The sequence below is a fragment of the Lepidochelys kempii genome, chromosome 14 (assembly GCF_965140265.1).
Source record: "Lepidochelys kempii isolate rLepKem1 chromosome 14, rLepKem1.hap2, whole genome shotgun sequence".
Classification (NCBI taxonomy): Eukaryota; Metazoa; Chordata; order Testudines; family Cheloniidae; genus Lepidochelys; species Lepidochelys kempii.
The window spans coordinates 42514677-42532794 of NC_133269.1; the positions used below are offsets into that span (position 1 = coordinate 42514677).

Below are 18118 nucleotides of genomic sequence, written 5' to 3' on the forward strand. Positions count from 1 at the left end.
GTTGCTTTCCAGATTTTTATTTATTACTTAATATCATAAAGTGAGGTTAAGGCTCCAGCTGAGATCAGGGCCCCGTTGTGCCGGGGGCTGCCCAGACACAGAGCGAGAGACAGTCTCAGCCCCAAAGAGTTTGCAGTCAATAAGTATGTTTGTAGCTGATCATGAATTGTGTGCTTAATTGCATGCAAGCTCACAGCCTACACAATAACATGGCCATATAATAATGATGGGTGGAAGGTTATGTAATAAAATTGCCAATTCAATAAGCCAAGGCTAAAAGACAAGTTCAACCCCCCGCAAAGGATGGCTGAGAAAGAACAATTAAAGGATCAATCCTGTAATCCTCTGCCATGTAATCAGACGATGCTGACCAGCACAGCCCCTGAGTCGTAGCAGCCTCCCAACTTTCCCAAGCTCCCCTAAAATTTCGGTGCTGCCAGGGCTCCTCATTTGGTCTCAAGTCCCAGCTCCTGGAATCCTGTGAGCAACTCGGCTTTCGCTCAGGGCTAGCATTGCACAGCCGTGGTGCCGCATTGCGCCTGGTGAAGACGCTCTCTGCCGATGGGAGAGAGCTCTCCCGTCGGCATAATAAACCCACCTCGGCGGGAGAAGCACTCCTGCCAACGCAGCCCCGTGCGCGCTGGGGCTTAGGTTGGTGTAACTTACGTCACTCAAGGGGCTGGCAATTGTGTACACCCCTGAGTGACATAAGTGATGCCACCATAAGTGGTAGCATGTACAAGCCCTACGTAGAGGCAGATTAAGATTTACTGGGGCCCTGGGCACAAAGAATATTTGGACCCCTCCCTCACAGCTCCCTCGCCACGGGGATCCGCCCCCTGCTCCTCCTCCCTCCACGAGGCCCCGTGGTAAGAGCCATCCAGGGAACTCAGGCTGCTGTAGGGAGCCCTGGACCTTCCACCTAGGCTGACCAGACAGCAAATGTGAAAAATCGGGACGGGGATGGGGGGTAATAGGAGCCTATATAAGAAAATGACCCCAAAATCTGGACTGTCCCTATAAAATTGGGACATCAGGTCACCCTACTTCCACCTACTCTGGCCGGCGCACCCCAGGAGGGTGGGGACACAGGCTGGGGGCTGCCCTTGGGCCCACCAACCTCCGCCACAAGGCAGGTGGCGGGTCTGGTGCGCCCCACAGCAGCCTGACTCCCTGGGTGGCTCTTTACCATGGCCTGGGTCTGGCTTCTGGCCTGGCCAGGGGGGTGGAGCCTTGGAGGAAGAGGTGGAGCAGGGGCAGGTACTAGTAGTGGCCCCCCCCCGACTTCCACACAGATTCCAGTGGACCTGTGACCTGTGCATGAATTCGCCCCTGGCCCTAGGTTTCTGCCTCTTGGGCTTATGGAGAAAAGTCTGGAAACATAACCCCCAGCGGCTCAGAAAACTACTAAAACACCCCATGATTTAGTTTAAAAAAAATCTCATGATTATTTCCAATAATCTTGTGATTTTGGAGACCTGACTAATTTTTAAATGCAGGGGGCTGGCGTTAACATCATTTGCAAATATATACACAAAGGTCACAATAACAAATGACTAGGTGATTGTGTAGGCCCAATCCTCATTTAAGGGTCTTCCAATAATCTCCCAGGAATTTGTTCTTCTCACAGTTGTGTATGTTTTAGAGAGTAGGGTCCACTTTGGGTAGATGGTGTAAACCATATGAGGCAACAGTCAGTGCTGAAGGAGGATTATGTGGCTGGGGAAACTGGGCTGGATCCCTTAACAAATGTCTGAACTTTCTTACCAGGTACAGAGATTCTTAGTGTAAGAAAAGAACTGGGTGGGATAGGCAGAGGGGATCTGGCTATCACAACACACCCTCAACCTGTGGAACTCATTGCCAGGGGATGTTGTGAGGGCCAAAACTAGAACAGGGTTCAAAATGAAGTCGGTAAGTTCCTGGAGGACAGGTCCAACAATGGCTGTTAGCCAAGAGGGTCAGGGATGCACCCCCATGCTCTGAGGGCTTGTACACACTAGCACTTAGGTCGGAATAACATATGTCGCTCGGGGTGTGAAAAAACAACGCCCCGAGCGATGTAAGTTACACCGGCCTAAGTGCTGGTGTGGACAACGCTATGTTGGTGAGAGACAGGGGTCTGTGCAGAAATTTAACTCTGGCCTCTTTTTGGGTGCTACGCATTCTGTGCTCCCCCTGGCTCCGACAGGAGCTTGCTCTTCCCTCTCTCCCTCCCTGTCCGGGCTCCGGCAGGAGCTCGCTCTCCTCCCTGCAGCCAGGAGGAGCTTGCTTTCCCTGCCACCATGGCCCCTGGGCTGGAGGAGTTCTGTGCCCCCAATGATTAGTAGCAATTCTAGTGCAGACTAGCTTTGAATGTCCCTAACCTCTGTTTGCCAGAAGCTGGGAGTGGATGACAGAGGCCGGCCCAAGAGTTGCCCAGTTCTGTTCATTCCCTCTGGGGCACCTGGCCCTGGCCACTGTCGGAAGACAGGCTACTGGGCTAGATGGGCCATTGGTCTGGGCCAGTCTGGCCATTCTTATGTTCTGCCACACACTCCACTGCTTCTGATTAAGGCATTGGGGCAAATTCAGAAGCAGCACAGTGCTTAATTTGTGCCATGGCATTACATCAGTTATGAATGTAAAAAAAAACGGCTTAAGCCCTGGCAGCTCTGTCATTACTAGGGTGACCAGACATCCCGATAACATCAGGACTGTCCCAATATTTAGTTGTTTGTCTCGGGTCCCGACGCCATTTGTCCCGATGCTTTGGCTTGGGGCTGGAGGAGGACACTGGTGAGCGCTCACCTGGGCTCCCGGCGGTGCTTATTTGGGGCGGCTCCCGGGAAACGGCGGGCAGCAGGACCCTGCGGCCCCTAGGCACAGGGGCGGCCAGGGGCGTGTGCGTCTGCATGCTCCACCTACCACGAGCGCCGGCTCCATCGCGGCCAATGGGAGCTGCGGGCGCAGACAGGGGTGCTGCGTGCTACACACCCCCCCAAGTAAGTCCCGCCCTCACAGCTTCCAGCCAATGGCAGCCGGAGCCAGTGCTTGTGCCTGGCGCAGCACATGGAGTGGAGACCCCGCTGGCCACCGCTGACCCGAGGAGCCAGAGGAACCTGCCAGGTGCTTCCCAGTGGGTGGGAACCATCCCCCAGGTAAGCGGCGGGGCTGTGGGCAGGAGCCGGGGCCGTGTGCTTGGGGGGCAGGGGGGGCATGAGGCCATGCACCCCCAACCCGCAGCTTGCAGCAGGACTAGAGCCGGGGCTGTGAGCCCCCGACTCATGGCGGGGCTGCACCCGGAGCTGGGGGGCCCTGCACCCCCGACCTGCAGCTTCCTCAAGCTTTGTATCCCCCTCCCCCCATGGCTCCAGTGGGGGCAGGAGGCGGGGTGAGCCCGTGGCTGCCCCCACCTAAGTGTCCCGATATTTTGTTCTTGTCATCTGGTCACCCTAGTCATTACAAATTAAGCACTGAGGCAGCATAAATGGTGTTGCAAGCTACATATGGGAGGAAGGGTGTCGTTTACATGCCAACAGCACAGTGAGCGTAGCAGGGAAAGCAACCCGGTGATTGTCGTGGGCCATGTGCCTGTCGGCTGCCTTCACCAAGGGTGAGCCTCACCCTTTCAAGGCCTCTTCTGTTCCATCCCAGTCAAGCCCTTCTTCAGATGCAGGCTGGGTTTGCTACAGACCCAGTTCTTCTCTGTCTGGCACCTCGAGGAGATGACGGCCACGTCGTTCAGATACGCGCAGCTTCCTCCTCCCTTCACCTCAAACCTGCAGACGGGAGATCCCGGGGGGAGAGTCAGTCAGTGCTAGGCAGAGGCAGAGAGAGCCGAAGTCAGAGAGAGACCAGATTTCGGAAGGGATTTCCCTTTCCTGGACCACCGCCAAGCTCCTCCCTCCCCATCCAGAGGGGGAACTTTAACAAGGGCCAAAATGGGAGCCGGGGGAGAAAGAGGCCAGAGCTGGGTGTCAGGGTCCTGGGCAAAGGAAGCCAGAATTAGTGGCTTGGGAGCCAGGAACTGAAGCCAGGGGTAAGAGCCAGTAACAGGGTGAAGCGTGTCAAGATGAGGACCAAGCCGGAATCAGAAATCAGGGTCCGTGTGGCGGTTCCAGGGGTCACACCGGAGTCAGACTCTTAAGTCAGAGCCAAGGTCCATACCAAGGTCCACGTTTAGCAGCCCATTGAGCAAATTTAGCACCAGTGAACGAACACGGAGAAACTTCACAGAAAGAAAGCGGGACTCACATGCTGTTGAATTCTGTCCCGTTCATCCACCTCCAAGGCTGGCTTTCTTCCCGCCGCAGGCCAATCCAGTAGTAAGTGCGCCCCTTGTACCGCATCAGGAAAACCTTTAAAACAAGGTGTCTTCATGAATTTGGTCTGTTTAGAAGCATTTCCAGGGGGCCCACCGCCCGAGTACGTAGATCTACTAAAGCCCTCTGCCGTCTCCATGGACCTCTGTGTGCAGCCTTTGAGCAGAGCATAGCTTTGTAGGAGAAAGAGAGAATGCTCCGAGAAGGCCAGAGGTTGAGCTGGGTAAAACGTTTCACACAAAACGGCTTTTTTGCCCCCCCCCCCCCCCCACTGGAAAATGTGGATTCGGTGACGCCGAAACATTTCACGAATTCGTCAATGTCACCGAATTGTTCATTTTGCAAAAAAACACCCCAACATTTTATAAAAACAAACCATCTCCTAGGGTGATTTGGGGGGGGGTTGAACATTTCTTTTCATTTCAAAATGTCTTGGATTTAAAAAAAAATCAAGAGATTTTGAAATGAAAAGAAATAGACGAACCCAAAAATTGCCACAGGAGATTGTTTTCAATAAAGGACCATTTGAAAATGCTCAGTCTCTAAAGGAAACTTTTTGACTTTCTTTCAACTTTTTTTATTCACTGAAAATGTTTCTTTTGCGGTCTGATCTGAAACGAGGGGTGTTTTTTAATCGGTTTTTCAAAGTGCACCAAAAAACATAGCCTTGCCCCTCTACCTCCCCTTGGGGAGGTTCGGGTGTAAATCAAGCCATCTTCTCGGCTCAGTTCACTTTACTATGGCCAATCTGCATGGAAGTCCTGAACTGGGGAAGGAATAAGGTCCTCTTTCCTCCTCCAGCAGATGACCAGGGCTGGAGCTCTGCTGGGCCATTCCTTGAGAGGAAAGGTTCTCCCAGAGGGATCAGAGGTCCCTACAATTGCACGCTGACTGGAGCACCTTGGACCTAGCCAGGGCTGGGTTCAGTGGCCAGAACTCTCAGACAATGTCGCCTCCCAGTAGAAGAAGCACCAGGGCCCCCCACTGCACTTTCCTTTCCTTTTTATTTTTTTTTAAAAGTGTTCAAAAAATACTGGAAATCAAAACAAAACATTTCAATTGACCCCAAATGAATTTCGGGCCCTCCCAACTTTTCAGTTTGATGACAATTTCGAAAGATTTCCTTTTGAGTTTGACTCTATGGTGCACATCGTCAAATCGAGGGCGCCCCCTCCTGCCTGGATACGGCATTGCAGGGGACTTCACCTCTCATGCCCCCAGGGGCCGCTTCCTTGGCCGGCCATAGCCTTTCTCCGCCTGCCTCTTCTCCCGACTCCCCCTCAGGATATTCTGTGGCTCGGCCGCCCGGCCAAGTCACGTCAAGGGTTAAAACCCTTCCAGGGGCAGCATGAACAAGGCCAGATAAAGATTCAAACAAGGCTTCAAATTAACAGCCCTTCCGCCCCTCTCCCTTGTTGTATCCTGACTGTTAAATGCTAGCCCAGGAGACCTTGCTCCTCTGCAATTTCTCCCCAGCTGAGCTCCCCGAGTCTACTTACAAGCTTTGGCTTCACCTCCCTTGTTGAAGAGACAGGTAGTTACTACCTGCCAGGTGCAGAACATGATTAATTGGGTCCTTTCCCTTGCATTGCAGGTGCTGGGGACAAAGCCCCATCACAGCTGCAAATCGGGGTTTTTTTTCAGACTTGCCCTAGAACCAAGCAAACCCCAAACACGTTATTTGCCCCAGTCCCTTACCAGGTCCTGCAAAGTGTCAATCTCAACCAGGGAGGCACCCAGTGAAGAGCAGTGGTGCTGACTGGATTCCCAGTTCCCTTCCGCTTCTGAGAAATAGTAACATTTCCCTTGGTACCCGACCCAGCCGTCCGGGCAGCAGGGTTCAGAAAGAAGAGGCTCAGGGACATGAGACATTACCACTGGAAATAAGAAAGCAATATAGGGTGAGAAATCTTTCCCTTTCCGTCTCAGGGCCTGGGTCTCCATTGGCATGCGATGTGGGAGGGAAACACCACCCAAGCATGAATGTCAGCACCTTTCGCTCTTTCTGAGCTGCCTCAGTGATTGTCCAAGGCAGAGCGCCACGGGGGACTGGACCTTCTGTATCCACGGGGAATGAGTAGAAACAATCCCCTCAGATCCAGGCCTTGCTGAGAGCTCGGGCAATGGCTTGGAGGGCAGAGGGAGTTAGAAATGAAGCCTCCATGCCCCTGATTTCAGGGGTGTTCTAGGAGGGGAGTGGGGACAAAGAGTCTGGACTCCTGGGTTCCATCCCCAGCTCTGGGAGGGGAATGGGGTCGAGTGGTTAGAGGGGGTGGTTGGCAGACAGGACTCCTGGGTTCTATCCCCGTTCTGGGAGGGGAGTGAGGTGAAGTGGGTTAGACTGGAGGGAAACTGGGAGGACTCCCGGGTTCTATCCCCAGCTTGCTTGATGTGAATCAGTGGCAAATTGGCTCCCCCCCTGTGCCCCAGTTTCCCTTTCTATAAAACAAAGGGATAATGAAATCAGCCTTTATAGAGTTATGATGGGGTGTGTAGACCCCATGCTGTGACAGCCAGGAAAAGAGTTAACAGACAGATCAGTTATTCCCGCAGCTGAGACTAAGGGGCCAGTTAGCAACAGCTGCAGTAAAAGGCTGCAGACTGCAGCTGAGAAGGCTGGTTGCCGGAGAGATTTCTGCCGGGAGCCAGACTTCCAGAGGGAAAAGATGGGAGGACATAGAATGCAGAGAGGTGGAGGTAAGAAGGAGCAAGGGTTTTAGCTGCCTAAACACATGGTCCCTGGGCTGGAACCCAGAAAGGGCATTGCAGGGTCCCCCCACCACTCCCAGAAAGGGGGTGGTCTAGAAAAAACTCCCTGAGAAAGAAAGAACAAGAAGCTGATGACCTGATAGAAGGTGATGGACCTTTATGGGCTCTGGGACTCAGAAGGGGTGAGATTACTAATGACCTGGAGTTGCGAGAAGAGCCCAGAAATGAGTCCCAGGGGGAGGCTTAAAGGGCCTGGCCATTAGACTTTGGGGGTCGGGGGTGGGGTAGTTTTGCACTTTTCAGCTAACCCTGGAAGGGAACCGGACTGAGGTGACCTGGCTGACCACAGAAGCTTCAAACCATGGCAGAACCAGGTGTTATAATAATAAATAGATTTATTAACTACACAAGGATAGATTTTAAGTGATTATAAGTAGTAAGCGTACAGATCAAAGCTAAAACAGACAAACCCCTGCAATGCCCCATCCTGGCATAAGGGGGTGCTGTGGGAGTGAGAGCTCTAGGGATAATTATGCCTATAATAGGTGCTGATTGAAGCCCTGGAGCCAGACATTTTCAAACCCATCCTGTTGTGGCAATTGCAATTGACCAGAATGTTCCTTTCAGTCACCGGGGTTGATCTCTAGGGGATAGGGAGCGGGATGAGATGTCATGGACACTGAGTTTTTTCCTGCCTGGGTAGCCAGAGACTTATCTGTATGAGGAAATACAAATGGGGTTGGGGGCGGCGGGGTGGGGGGGGGGGAGCGAGGACCTAAAACAAAACTGTGGCATGAAGGAGCCATTTGCTAAGCTTCCACTGCTCAGACAAGTCGCTTTTTACGCTTTCCACAGGTTCTGTCCTGCTTTGCTACACTGTAGGGTGTATGGGGCGGGGGCTTTGTCATACGGTGCTGAGTTCGTAGAGTTTATAGAGCAGCCCTATAGAGCTCACAATCTAGATTGAGAAAGGCTGGGAGAAAGGAAAGCTCATTCACCCCATTTTACAGATAGGGAACTAAGGCACAGGGAGATGAAATGACTTGATCAGGGTCACACAGACAGCCTGTGGCAGAGGCACCATTTGAACCCAGATCTCCTGAGTTCCACCCCAGTGCCTTTCCTCTACGGCCAGCCTCCTGCCATACAGGTCACAGCTGTGTGTCCTGGGGCATTTGACACTGGGGAGGCGTAGAGGGTGCTGTTTGGAGATGGTGGAATACGCACATCTTTGTTATCGATATTATATTAGCCCCTAGAGGCTCCAGCACGGATCGGGCCCCCATGGTGCAGGGCGCTGTATGCGCATGTAACGATCAGATGGCCCCAGCCGCACAGAGCTTCAGTCTAAATTTCAGCCAAAACGAGTTATTTGGGGGAGGTTGATTCCAGTCATTCTCAGCTCTTCCATGGCTTTACTCCTCCATGGATCTGGGAGCAATCTGCCAAGGAGCCCTCGGGGTCACGGTCCCCATTTGCCAAGTGGGGGCATGACAGCATTCGCGCTTGAGCCTGCTAGGACACGTCACTGGGCTACGGGGGAGAGTGTGCATGGACTGTGCAAAGCCCTCTACTGCCCTCCCCAGTCCTGACCCTCAGCAGCCCTCCTCCCTTGTCCCTCCCATCCTCAAAGGGTGATGGGGTGTTTCCACCTCATTCCTCCCTCTTGGGTCAGCCACCCTGCTGCTGGTAGCTCACAGAGGTACATGAAGAACCTGCCTTCAAGGGGCACCAGCATTCGCTACAGCATTATGGGCTGGCTGATGAGCTCCTCGATTGGAGGCCATTTGGCCCTGGAGCCCCCCATGCCCTCCCCCAGCATTGCAGGGTGCAGGACCTATGGATCCGGGACTGTGACCACAACAGCTCCGGGGGAAAGGGGAGCCACAGAGATCCAGGCATGCAGAGCTGGCAACTCACCTGCCAGAGCTACTATCAGAATGAGGATGAGGATGGTCATGATACTCATCAAGCATGCGACTGCAGTTATGGCTTTACGGGATGAGAAAGTTTTGCAAACGGCGTCGGGGGCATAATCTGAAAGAGAAGAGGAGATTAGCGCTCCCACTGGAGAGGCAGCTGAGCTGCCCTAGGAATTAGCTAAACAATTCCTCTCTCTGTTTAACACAACAGCCCTGGATGGGTCGTTGGCAGGATTTCAGTCCAGGCCTTTCTTAGGGCTTGTCTACACTGCCAAGTTGTCATCAAAACTTTTGTCTTTCCCGTGCGTAAAAAAGCCCTCCCCCGAAAGACAAAAGTTTTGCGAACCATAGGCGCCGACTTCCCCTCTTTCCCCTGGGTGCTCGACCCCCCACTCCACCCCTTCCATGAGGCCCTGCCCCTGCCCCACCCCTTCCCCCCCCCATTCCAACCCCTTCCCCAAAGTCCCCGCCCCAACTCCGCCCCCTCCCTGCCAATATTCCCAACTCCTTCCCCAAATCCCCGCCCTGGCCCCGTCTCTTCCCCGCTTCCTCCCCTGAGTGCGCCGGAGCGTGCTAACACGGCCAAACTGCTCTTTGGTGGCAGCCAGGCGGGAAGCGCTGGGAGGTAGGCGGAGGAGCGGGGATGTGGCGTGCTCAGGGGTGAGGAGGAGGTGGGGCGCGGGGGGGGGGAGAGGAGGGGAGCTTGGCTGCCGGTGGGTGCAGAGCACCCACTAACTTTTCCCTGGGGGTGCTCCAGCCCCAGAGCACCCACGGAGTCGGCGCCTATGGTGTGAACGTAGCTTGGCTGGCAGGAGCGCTCTCCCGCCGGCAAAGCGAACGCCGCTCGCAGGGGTGGAAGAATTTTGTCGGCAAAAGTGCCGACAAAGAGCGTTTACACACGCCGACTTTTGGCGATAAGGCTGTGTTGAGACAGCCCTGTCGCTGAAAAAGCTGCGGGGTGCAGACAAGCCCCTACTTGAGCCAAATAACCCAGCTTCCTCCGTTCAGAAGCTGCTGCAGACTCATGTCCATACCGTGGCTTGGCACTAGAGATGCCCTGTGTTTAGTATGGCCATGCTTAGGGACTGGAGTACGGCATGCGGTATCAAGCTACTCCAGGTGGCATCATCCTAACTACTGTGAAACCAGCCATAGATTGCAAACATACTAATTTCTATCTTCACGCCATGAGTGGGGTTTGAACCTGGGGATCTAAAGGCACGAGTTGCTGCAGCTTGAGCTAAAGGGGCACGTCCTCTAATGTAGGAAGCAGTAGCAGACTCGTAAATTTCATACAAGATCCAACCTCTAGAGAGCCCACAGCGTGTTGACTAGGTATCATCTACACTGTGAGCTAGACAAGTTACAACAGGGGCACCCGACCCTTTCAGCCTGACGCTGAAGATATTTCAAAAGGTCGTCCTTTGCCATGCGCTCCCATAGACTCGGGCAAAGGCAGTCAAGCTTTGTAGGGAGGCAGCAAGGTAGCTCCAATCCCTCCCATTGCAATGCAGCAAACAGCCAGTGGGGGGCGCTGCAGGCCAGAAGGGAGAGCATCTGCTTAAGAATGCTTGTGACACCAGAATTGCTCTAGATGTCTAAGATGCCTGCCTGGTGTGTCTTTCTCATGTGCTCCGGGTGTAACTGATTATCAGATCTGGGATCAAGAAGGAATTCCCCCCCCCCGCCCCCGGGTCAGATTGGTAGGAGCCTTGGGGGTCGGGTCTTGCCCGCCTGTGTAGCATGGGACAGGGGGTTGCCTGCTGGGACATCTAGACCCGTTTCACAAAGTTCTTGAACAATACCATCAACGGTGCCCCCACGAGATCTTCCAAATCAAGTGGGATGACTGACGCACCACAACAGTGTTCTGTCCCAAGCCAAAACCTTCAGCACTGAAGCTATGATCGTCCGCCACCAACTCCATTGGGCTGGTCATGTTCTTTGAATGCCAGAACATCGATTCCTGAAGCAGGTCACATTCTCACAACTGAACCATGGCCAATGGTCGAGGGGCGGACAAAAAAAAACCCGCTTCAAAGACACCTTCCAAGCCAATGTGAAGAAGTACAATATTGACATAAACTCCTGGGAAGCCTTTGATCCAGCGAAATGGAAAAGGACTTTGTGGCAAGGATGCCAGTATTTCGAGATCCAATGGAGACAACAAGAAATGGGGACAGGAGAAAACAACGCTCTGCAGCCTGACTCAACAATCCAGATCTGCCCCTTCCATTGGGAAATGTCTGCCCCAACTGGGACAAGATCTGTGGATCCCGGATTGGTCTTGTTAGCCACCTGCAGATCCACTAGCAATAACTAGCTATCATTTTATTGGGAGACCATCATCCTTGAATGTCGAGGGATCTCTGACCTCCCTGGTGTTCCAGGGAACGCGGGTGTGTCGGGTTCCCCAGGGTGCAACCTGGACCTGGGGTACCACTGGGCCCTCTGTCTTACTAACCTGTCTTACTAACTGTGATGCTGTGACACGCTTCAAACCTCTCCAGGTACTGCACTTACACAGACATCCTCAGGCAGGGACACACCCAGCTGAGTTACACGAATGCTTCTCCCAGCCACTCATGAACCAACAATAGAGAGACTCCAGCCAATTCCCCTAGCTCCCCAGCCTTGGACCCATGGGCTGTACCATCATCTTGCCCTGATCACACACCTGACCAATGTACGTTCATTACTCAGTCTGTCCCTCCCTCAGTGTAGAGAGGACATGCACCAGCCCTTGAAACCTGAGCAGAATTCCAAAGCACTTCAACCAAAGCACACTGTTTTAGGAAAAATATAAAACAGATTTATTAACCACAGCAAGATAGATTTTAAGTGATTATATGTAGCAGGCGTAGAGAGCAAAGTTGGTTACCTAAGAAATAAAAGTTATATCGAAACCTGAGTTCTATAAACTAGACTGGATTTGAATCAGGCAGTGTCTCACTCTGATAGATGGTATAGTTCCTGAATACACGGGCTTGGATTCTTCTTTCCAGTCTGAGGCCACCTCCCCCATTCAAAGTCTTTTTTCTCCAGATGTGTTTCCAGGTGTTGAGTTGTGGGGGGAGTGAAGCCAAGTGATGATGTCACTTCCCCTCTTTTATAGTTTCTTACCCACTGTGTATGTCCTATCTCTGAGAAGTCTCCATTGTATACAGTTCCTGGGATAGACCTTGGGAGTGTGGATTCCTTTAGTGGGCTGTCAGTGTGTCTGGTTCTCCTATTGTTGCACCTGAAAGGCTGGTTGTGGGTGTTCCCAACCTCACAACATATTTCAGTCACACACCTGTAGCAAAACTTCATAACTTCTCATCCAATGACAGCACAAACAATCCAACAGGCTATTAATGTTCAACAAATCGAGCCTTTTAAAATGATACCTCACAAGGCAAACCTTGTACAAGACATCGCATAACTATCTGACAGCGGTGAATATGGGGGTTCTGGGATGCTGCTTGGAGCACAGCGGGCACTGATGGCACTTCAGTCTCTCCTGATCTCTGAGGATTAAAATACTTTAGTTTAACTGAAGTTCTTGGCCTCAACGTAGGGGTATTTGGGTGAGACGTAGTGGCCTGTGCTATACAGGAGGTCAGGCTAAATGATCTGATGGCCTCTTCCAGCCTTCAACTCTATGAATCTATCTCTTGGGCTGCCAGGGGAATGCTGAGAACGAGTCAGAGAGACAGCGTCCCTTACCTCTTCTCAATAGCAGTAGATCACAAGCAGACACTTCATGTTGCGGGATCCAGCCAATGGAGACACATTTTCAACCATAATCGAATGTGCACTTTTGCTGAACACACAGAGCTGGCAGGACAGTGGTAAACATATTTTGTGAAAAATGTTGGGGGATTTATTCTGGGTTGTTTTTTTTTTGCACAGACCACACCAGTTTCCAGTTTTGAGCAATGAAACTTCCAAATTTCTGTTGGAAAATTCTGATCTGACGCAGTTCAAGCATTTGGGAGGAACATATTGATTTTGTTGAAATTGTCTAGGGTAAATTATCAAAGTATATCGTTTTCACTCTATCGTATTCAATATATCGTTTTCAGCACAGTTGAACGTTTCAGTGGGAACTTATGAAAGTATTATCATTTTCAGGACATTCTAATGAAGTAATCAATGTAAAACATTTCAGCAAGGTCTGTTCCATTCAAAATTGGTATTTATACCATGCTCATCACCGTACCTGAGCGCCTTCCAGCCATGCATTAAGAAACATGGCTACACATCTGTCACTCCCCAGAGGGAGTAGCATGTGCAGTGGAGTGTCTTCTTGTGGCAGGATGCATCTTATTTTATTATAAATATACCCGTTGCGCTGTGTCTAAGAGAAGTCAAAGGCCTGTGCCTTGCACTTGGAGCGGAAGGTGCTGAGGTTTGTGATGGTCCTTCGTTCTTGGGGGAATTCACACCACACAGACCAGCATTACCGTATAGTTGAGGGATCAATTGGGCCAGAGGAACAGAGCTGTCCACCACAGTCTTCATCCCAGAGTTTTAGGTGGACTTTTAGGTATATTGGGCCCACACCACGGCGTGCCTTGAAGATAAGGATGGAGACCTTCAACAGTCATACGTGAGGGCTACAGTTTAGAGAGATTATTGGCCCCCCCTCCCAGTATCTAGAAAATAGACCCTCATCCTTTCCCCCTCACCCACATCCCTTCCCTTAAACATCTGCTGCTTTTTAAATGTCAACACAAAACCACTGACTTTGTTTATTCATCATGAGCTATTTTATACGCCCAATCAAGTTCTGCCAGCTAGTTCTGCTAGCTTCCTCTCTCACTCACCAGCTCTATTCAGCAATGGGGACCCCTGGGAAGCCCAGGGGTACTTTGTGGTGCTGTCCAGAGACCAGCACTATGGACAACCAAAGGGCAATTTGGGACGTAGGTAGGAGGACAGCATGTGACCAAGCCTTCAGGGGGATAGGCTAGAGTAAGGTTTCAGGCAGACAATACATGCTTATGCTTTTAGAGCCAGAGATACATGGTATCCAGTAATGGTCTCACGAGCCCTGTATACACAGATGACACCATCTCTATTCTGTTTCCCACCCTAAGTAGAGATGTTGTTTATAAGACACCCTTCCCCTGGTATTCGGCCCCAAATTTCCAGAAGGTTGAAAGGTTGCATGAACCAAAAAACAAGGCATGTTTCTGTGTTACACTTACACCCACAGAAATCCCCATTCGCAAGAACCAGTCAGGCAGCCACATGCCCCTGTTGCTCAGCTGGCCCCAACCACTGTTCAACTGCATGCATATGTGTGAGATTGTGGGTGTGCACAACCTTTGCCCAGACAGGTTGTTTGGGGATGTGCCAGCTACATTTTAAAGCTTAAAGACCTCGGCCCTCGTCTTTTTCCACTTCACACCCTGCCCGGGGGGTGGGGGAGTGATCTCCCATGTCTTTAAGTATCCTTTCTGTGCCAATCACTCCATCTATCTCTCTTCATCCAATCCCATATCTCGTCCTGCTCTCAGTCGCATTATGGTGACGGTGACCGGTTGGACATAAATTGGGTGTCAGTGCAGATGACTCCACTGAGGTGACCATGGCCCAGCTCCACGGTGGAATTTAGGCTGCTATCTTCCATGGGTCTGAGCCCAAATACCCTTTGTCCCCCCCTTCCTCTTTGGAAAGTTTGGTTCTCGCTCTGTGACTCAGTGACACTCCCCAGCTTTTCCCCAGGGCATTTATACTCAGTTGGTTACCTAGCTTTGCTCCTTTCTCTGCATCTCCTTGGTCTTTAAGCGGCTTCTCTAGCTCTGTTTTCTCCCTCTGCATGCCTTTCCCCATCTCTTCCTAGGAGCTCTGGGGTGTGTTGTGCTCTGATCAGTTGCCCTTCGTTGGATGCTGCCGTATTCCAGGCTCAGTGGATGTCCAATCAGCCAGAGGTGGAACCAGAGCCGAACCCTAAAGCCCTGTAACATAACAACCAAGAGTTTTTACAAGCTGTGACTTCTGCAAAACTATTTGTTTTAGTAGCACCTCATCTGCCCAACTCACCCCCGACCCATTTGTCCCTTTCAACAACCAGTTGCATCCTGTCAGACCCCTAGATTTTAAGCACTCTGGGGCAAGGACTATCTTCTTCATTACTGGCATGTACAGCGCCTAGCACAATGAGGCCCTGAACCTTGATTGGGTTTCCTGGACTCTGCCATAAGATAAATCAATAATGATATGATTTAAGGGCTAATGAGCTTTATGGGGATCTTTTGTCATTCATCCTCTGGTTCATTAAGTCATCACTCAGAACAATGGGTAGATTAATAATAAACCTTCCTTTCTCCCACCTTATGACTTTAAGCGAAACAATGTTAAGCGAATTCAATTTCCCCATAAGAATTAATGTAAATAGGGGGGTTAGGTTCCAGGGAAATTTTTTTCTTTGCCACATAAAAGACTATATTATATATATATATATATATATATATATACACACATACACAGAGTATAAGTTTTAAACAAACAATTTAATACTGTACACAGCAATGATGATTTTGAAGCTTGGTTGAGGTGGTGAAGTCAGAGGGTGGGATATTTCCCAGGGAATGCCTTACTGCTAAATGATGAACTAACACTCGGCTGAGCCCTCAAGGGGTTAACTCGTTAATGTAGCCTCACACTCTACAAGGCAGCAGGATTGGAGGGAGGGGAGACAGCATAGCAGAGAGAGACAGAGACACACACCATGTGTGGCCTGTGAGAGAGAGAGATGCGCATTTCCCCTTTAAGTACCCTGACCCACTCTTAAGTACATTGCCTGATTGAGTTAATCAGCAAGCGGAGACTTCAGCAGCTGCTGCCAGGAAGCTCCCTCCATCCTGAGCCCTGTTGTGTATCCCCCTGCTCTATGGAGATGGGATAAGCAGGGTGCAGGAGCAAGGGGGAGGGGGACACCCTGACATTAGCCCCCGTCTTCTCCCGCCCCCAGCAAGCAGGAGGCTCGAGGAGCAGCTCCAAGGCAGAGGGCAGGAGCAGCACATGGCAGTGGGAGGAGGGACAGCTGAACTGCCCGGCAATTGGGCTGCCGCCCAGGGAACTTAAGGAAGCGGGCAGCTGATAGGGGGGCTGCTGGACCACCCTGGTTCCAAGCCCCCACCAGCTCGCTCCAAGCTGCTCTTCCTGCAAGCAGGGGACAAAGCAGGCAGCTGCCAAACAAAGTTAAAAGGGAGCATTGCACAACTTTAAAGGAGCATGTTCTCTAACTGATCAGCGATGTAACAAGGAAATAACGTTAACCGGGGACGACTTTAAGTGAGGAATTCCCGTAATCTGCATGTTCTTGAAAGCCTGGGACTGTTTATCTCAGAGAGGAGGCAAATAAGAGCGATATGACAGGAATCGCCTCTCGTTATTTTATATTGTGTCGATCATGTATGTTAAGTTCCTCTAGTCTGGTTTTATAAAAACAGACCTTCTTTTGCAGCTCCTTGGTTGCATTTTTGGCAAACCCAATTTAATAATAATACCCCATGCATTTCATCAGTAGATCGGGAAGCACTTTACAACAGAGGTGTAAGGGGGGATCCTTATCCCCATGTTACAAGTGGGGAAACTGAGGCACAGAGCCCAGAAGTGACTCACCTAGCAGACCGGGGCAGAGCCACTGGAATAAAGGCCAGTATGCACTTGGCCACACTGCCTATGCAACTGCGAATTGCTAACTTTAGGACCTGTCTCCTCTGAAAAAAGCCAGAGGCTTTAACCACCAGTGTCCGATGCAGAGCAGACAGTACTGTTTTGGGTAGGTTTGCTGCCAGTCCAGGGCTTGCCTGGACTGGCTGGGACAAGCACTTCTTCTGCTGCACCTTGGTAGTTAAACTGTATTCCAGGAGCAGCTGCTCCCAGTGTCAACAACACCCGCACAAGCTTTCGACAAGAGAAAAGGCTTTTGTTGCATACAGTGACTTCCTGGCGCCACAGAAATGAAAGCCACTAAACAATGCTCCAAGCTTTTATTACACTTACTTTCCTGGTTGGCACAATGTAGCTCGGCAAAGCATTTTCAAAGGGACTCACCCACAAGGGCGTCCAAGAACCCAAATAAAATGGCCCCCCTTTTTCTAAAGAGCTCAGCAGCGGCCCCCCCATGCTGTGCTAGGAAGGGAGGCAAACCTCAGTTCACTCCTGAGGTCCTGAGAAGTCCAGAGGGGGAGAAAGAGACAGAAGCGAGGGGAACCACAAGGCGGGGGACGGGGTGGGAGGGCCAGGGGGAAGCCCCAGGCACAAGGAGAAGGAGCTGTGGGGGACAGCCAGGCACATGGGAACTTGGAGACCGCAAAGCAGTCTACAGAAAAGGACCTGGGGATTACAGTGGACGAGAAGCTGGATATAAGTCAACAGTGTGTGCTTGTTGCCAAGAAGGCTAACGGCATTTTGGGCTGTATAAGTAGGGGCACTGCCAGCAGATCGAGGGAAGTGATTATTCCCCTCTATTCGGCACTGGTAAGGCCACATATGGAGAATTGTGTCCAGTTTTGGTCCGTCCACTATGGAAGGGTTGTGGACAAATTGGAGAGAGTCCAGCGGAGGGCAACGAAAATGATTAGGGGGCTGGGGCACATGACTTCCGAGGAGAGGCTGAGGGAACTGGGGTTATTTAGTCTGGAGAAGAGAAGAGTGAGGGGGGATTTGATAGCTGCTTTCAACTACCTGAAAGGGGGTTCCAAAGAGGATGGAGCAAGGCTGTTCTCAGGGGTAGCAGATGACAGAACAAGGAGCAATGGTCTCAAGTTGCAGTGGGGGGGGGGGGAGGGTCTAGGTTGGATATTAGGAAACATTATTTCACTAGGAGGGTGGTGAAGCACCGGAATGCGTTACCTAGGGAAGTGGTGGAATCTCCATCCTTAGAAGTTTTTAAGGCCCAGCTTGACAAAGCCCTGGCTGGGATGATTTAATTGGGGTCGGACCTGCTTTGAGCAGGGGGTCAGACTAGAACCTCCTGAGGTCTCTTCCAATCCTACTATTCTGTGATTCTATGATTCTAAGCAGAGGCACTAACTGGGAGGCTGGAGGGGATGTGGGAGCTGGGGAAAGGGTATAGAAGGCAGAGCAAAGCAGTGAGGGGGTGAGGGAGACAGCAAGGCAGAGGATCTAATGGGGGGTGGGGGCAGCAACCCGTTGAACCTAGCCGCCAAAGAACTGGAGGAG

General features: G+C 51.5%; 1 protein-coding gene across 2 annotated transcripts in view; it reads right to left on the minus strand.

The window, feature by feature from the left end:
- Window position 1: 1 nt before the first annotated feature.
- The window catches only part of LOC140898353 (C-type lectin domain family 2 member D-like), a 125188-nt gene continuing 107071 nt past the window's right edge, over window positions 2–18118 (minus strand). For both annotated transcript variants that reach the window (XM_073312063.1, XM_073312062.1), the window contains exons 2-6: window positions 14674–14883; window positions 8934–9050; window positions 6003–6181; window positions 4237–4340; window positions 2–3761 (exon numbers count right to left, since the gene is read on the minus strand). In XM_073312063.1, coding sequence (XP_073168164.1) covers window positions 3611–3761; window positions 4237–4340; window positions 6003–6181; window positions 8934–9050; window positions 14674–14758 — 636 coding nt within the window. In that variant the 5' untranslated portion in view covers window positions 14759–14883 and the 3' untranslated portion in view covers window positions 2–3610. The remainder of the gene's footprint in view (window positions 3762–4236; window positions 4341–6002; window positions 6182–8933; window positions 9051–14673; window positions 14884–18118) is intronic.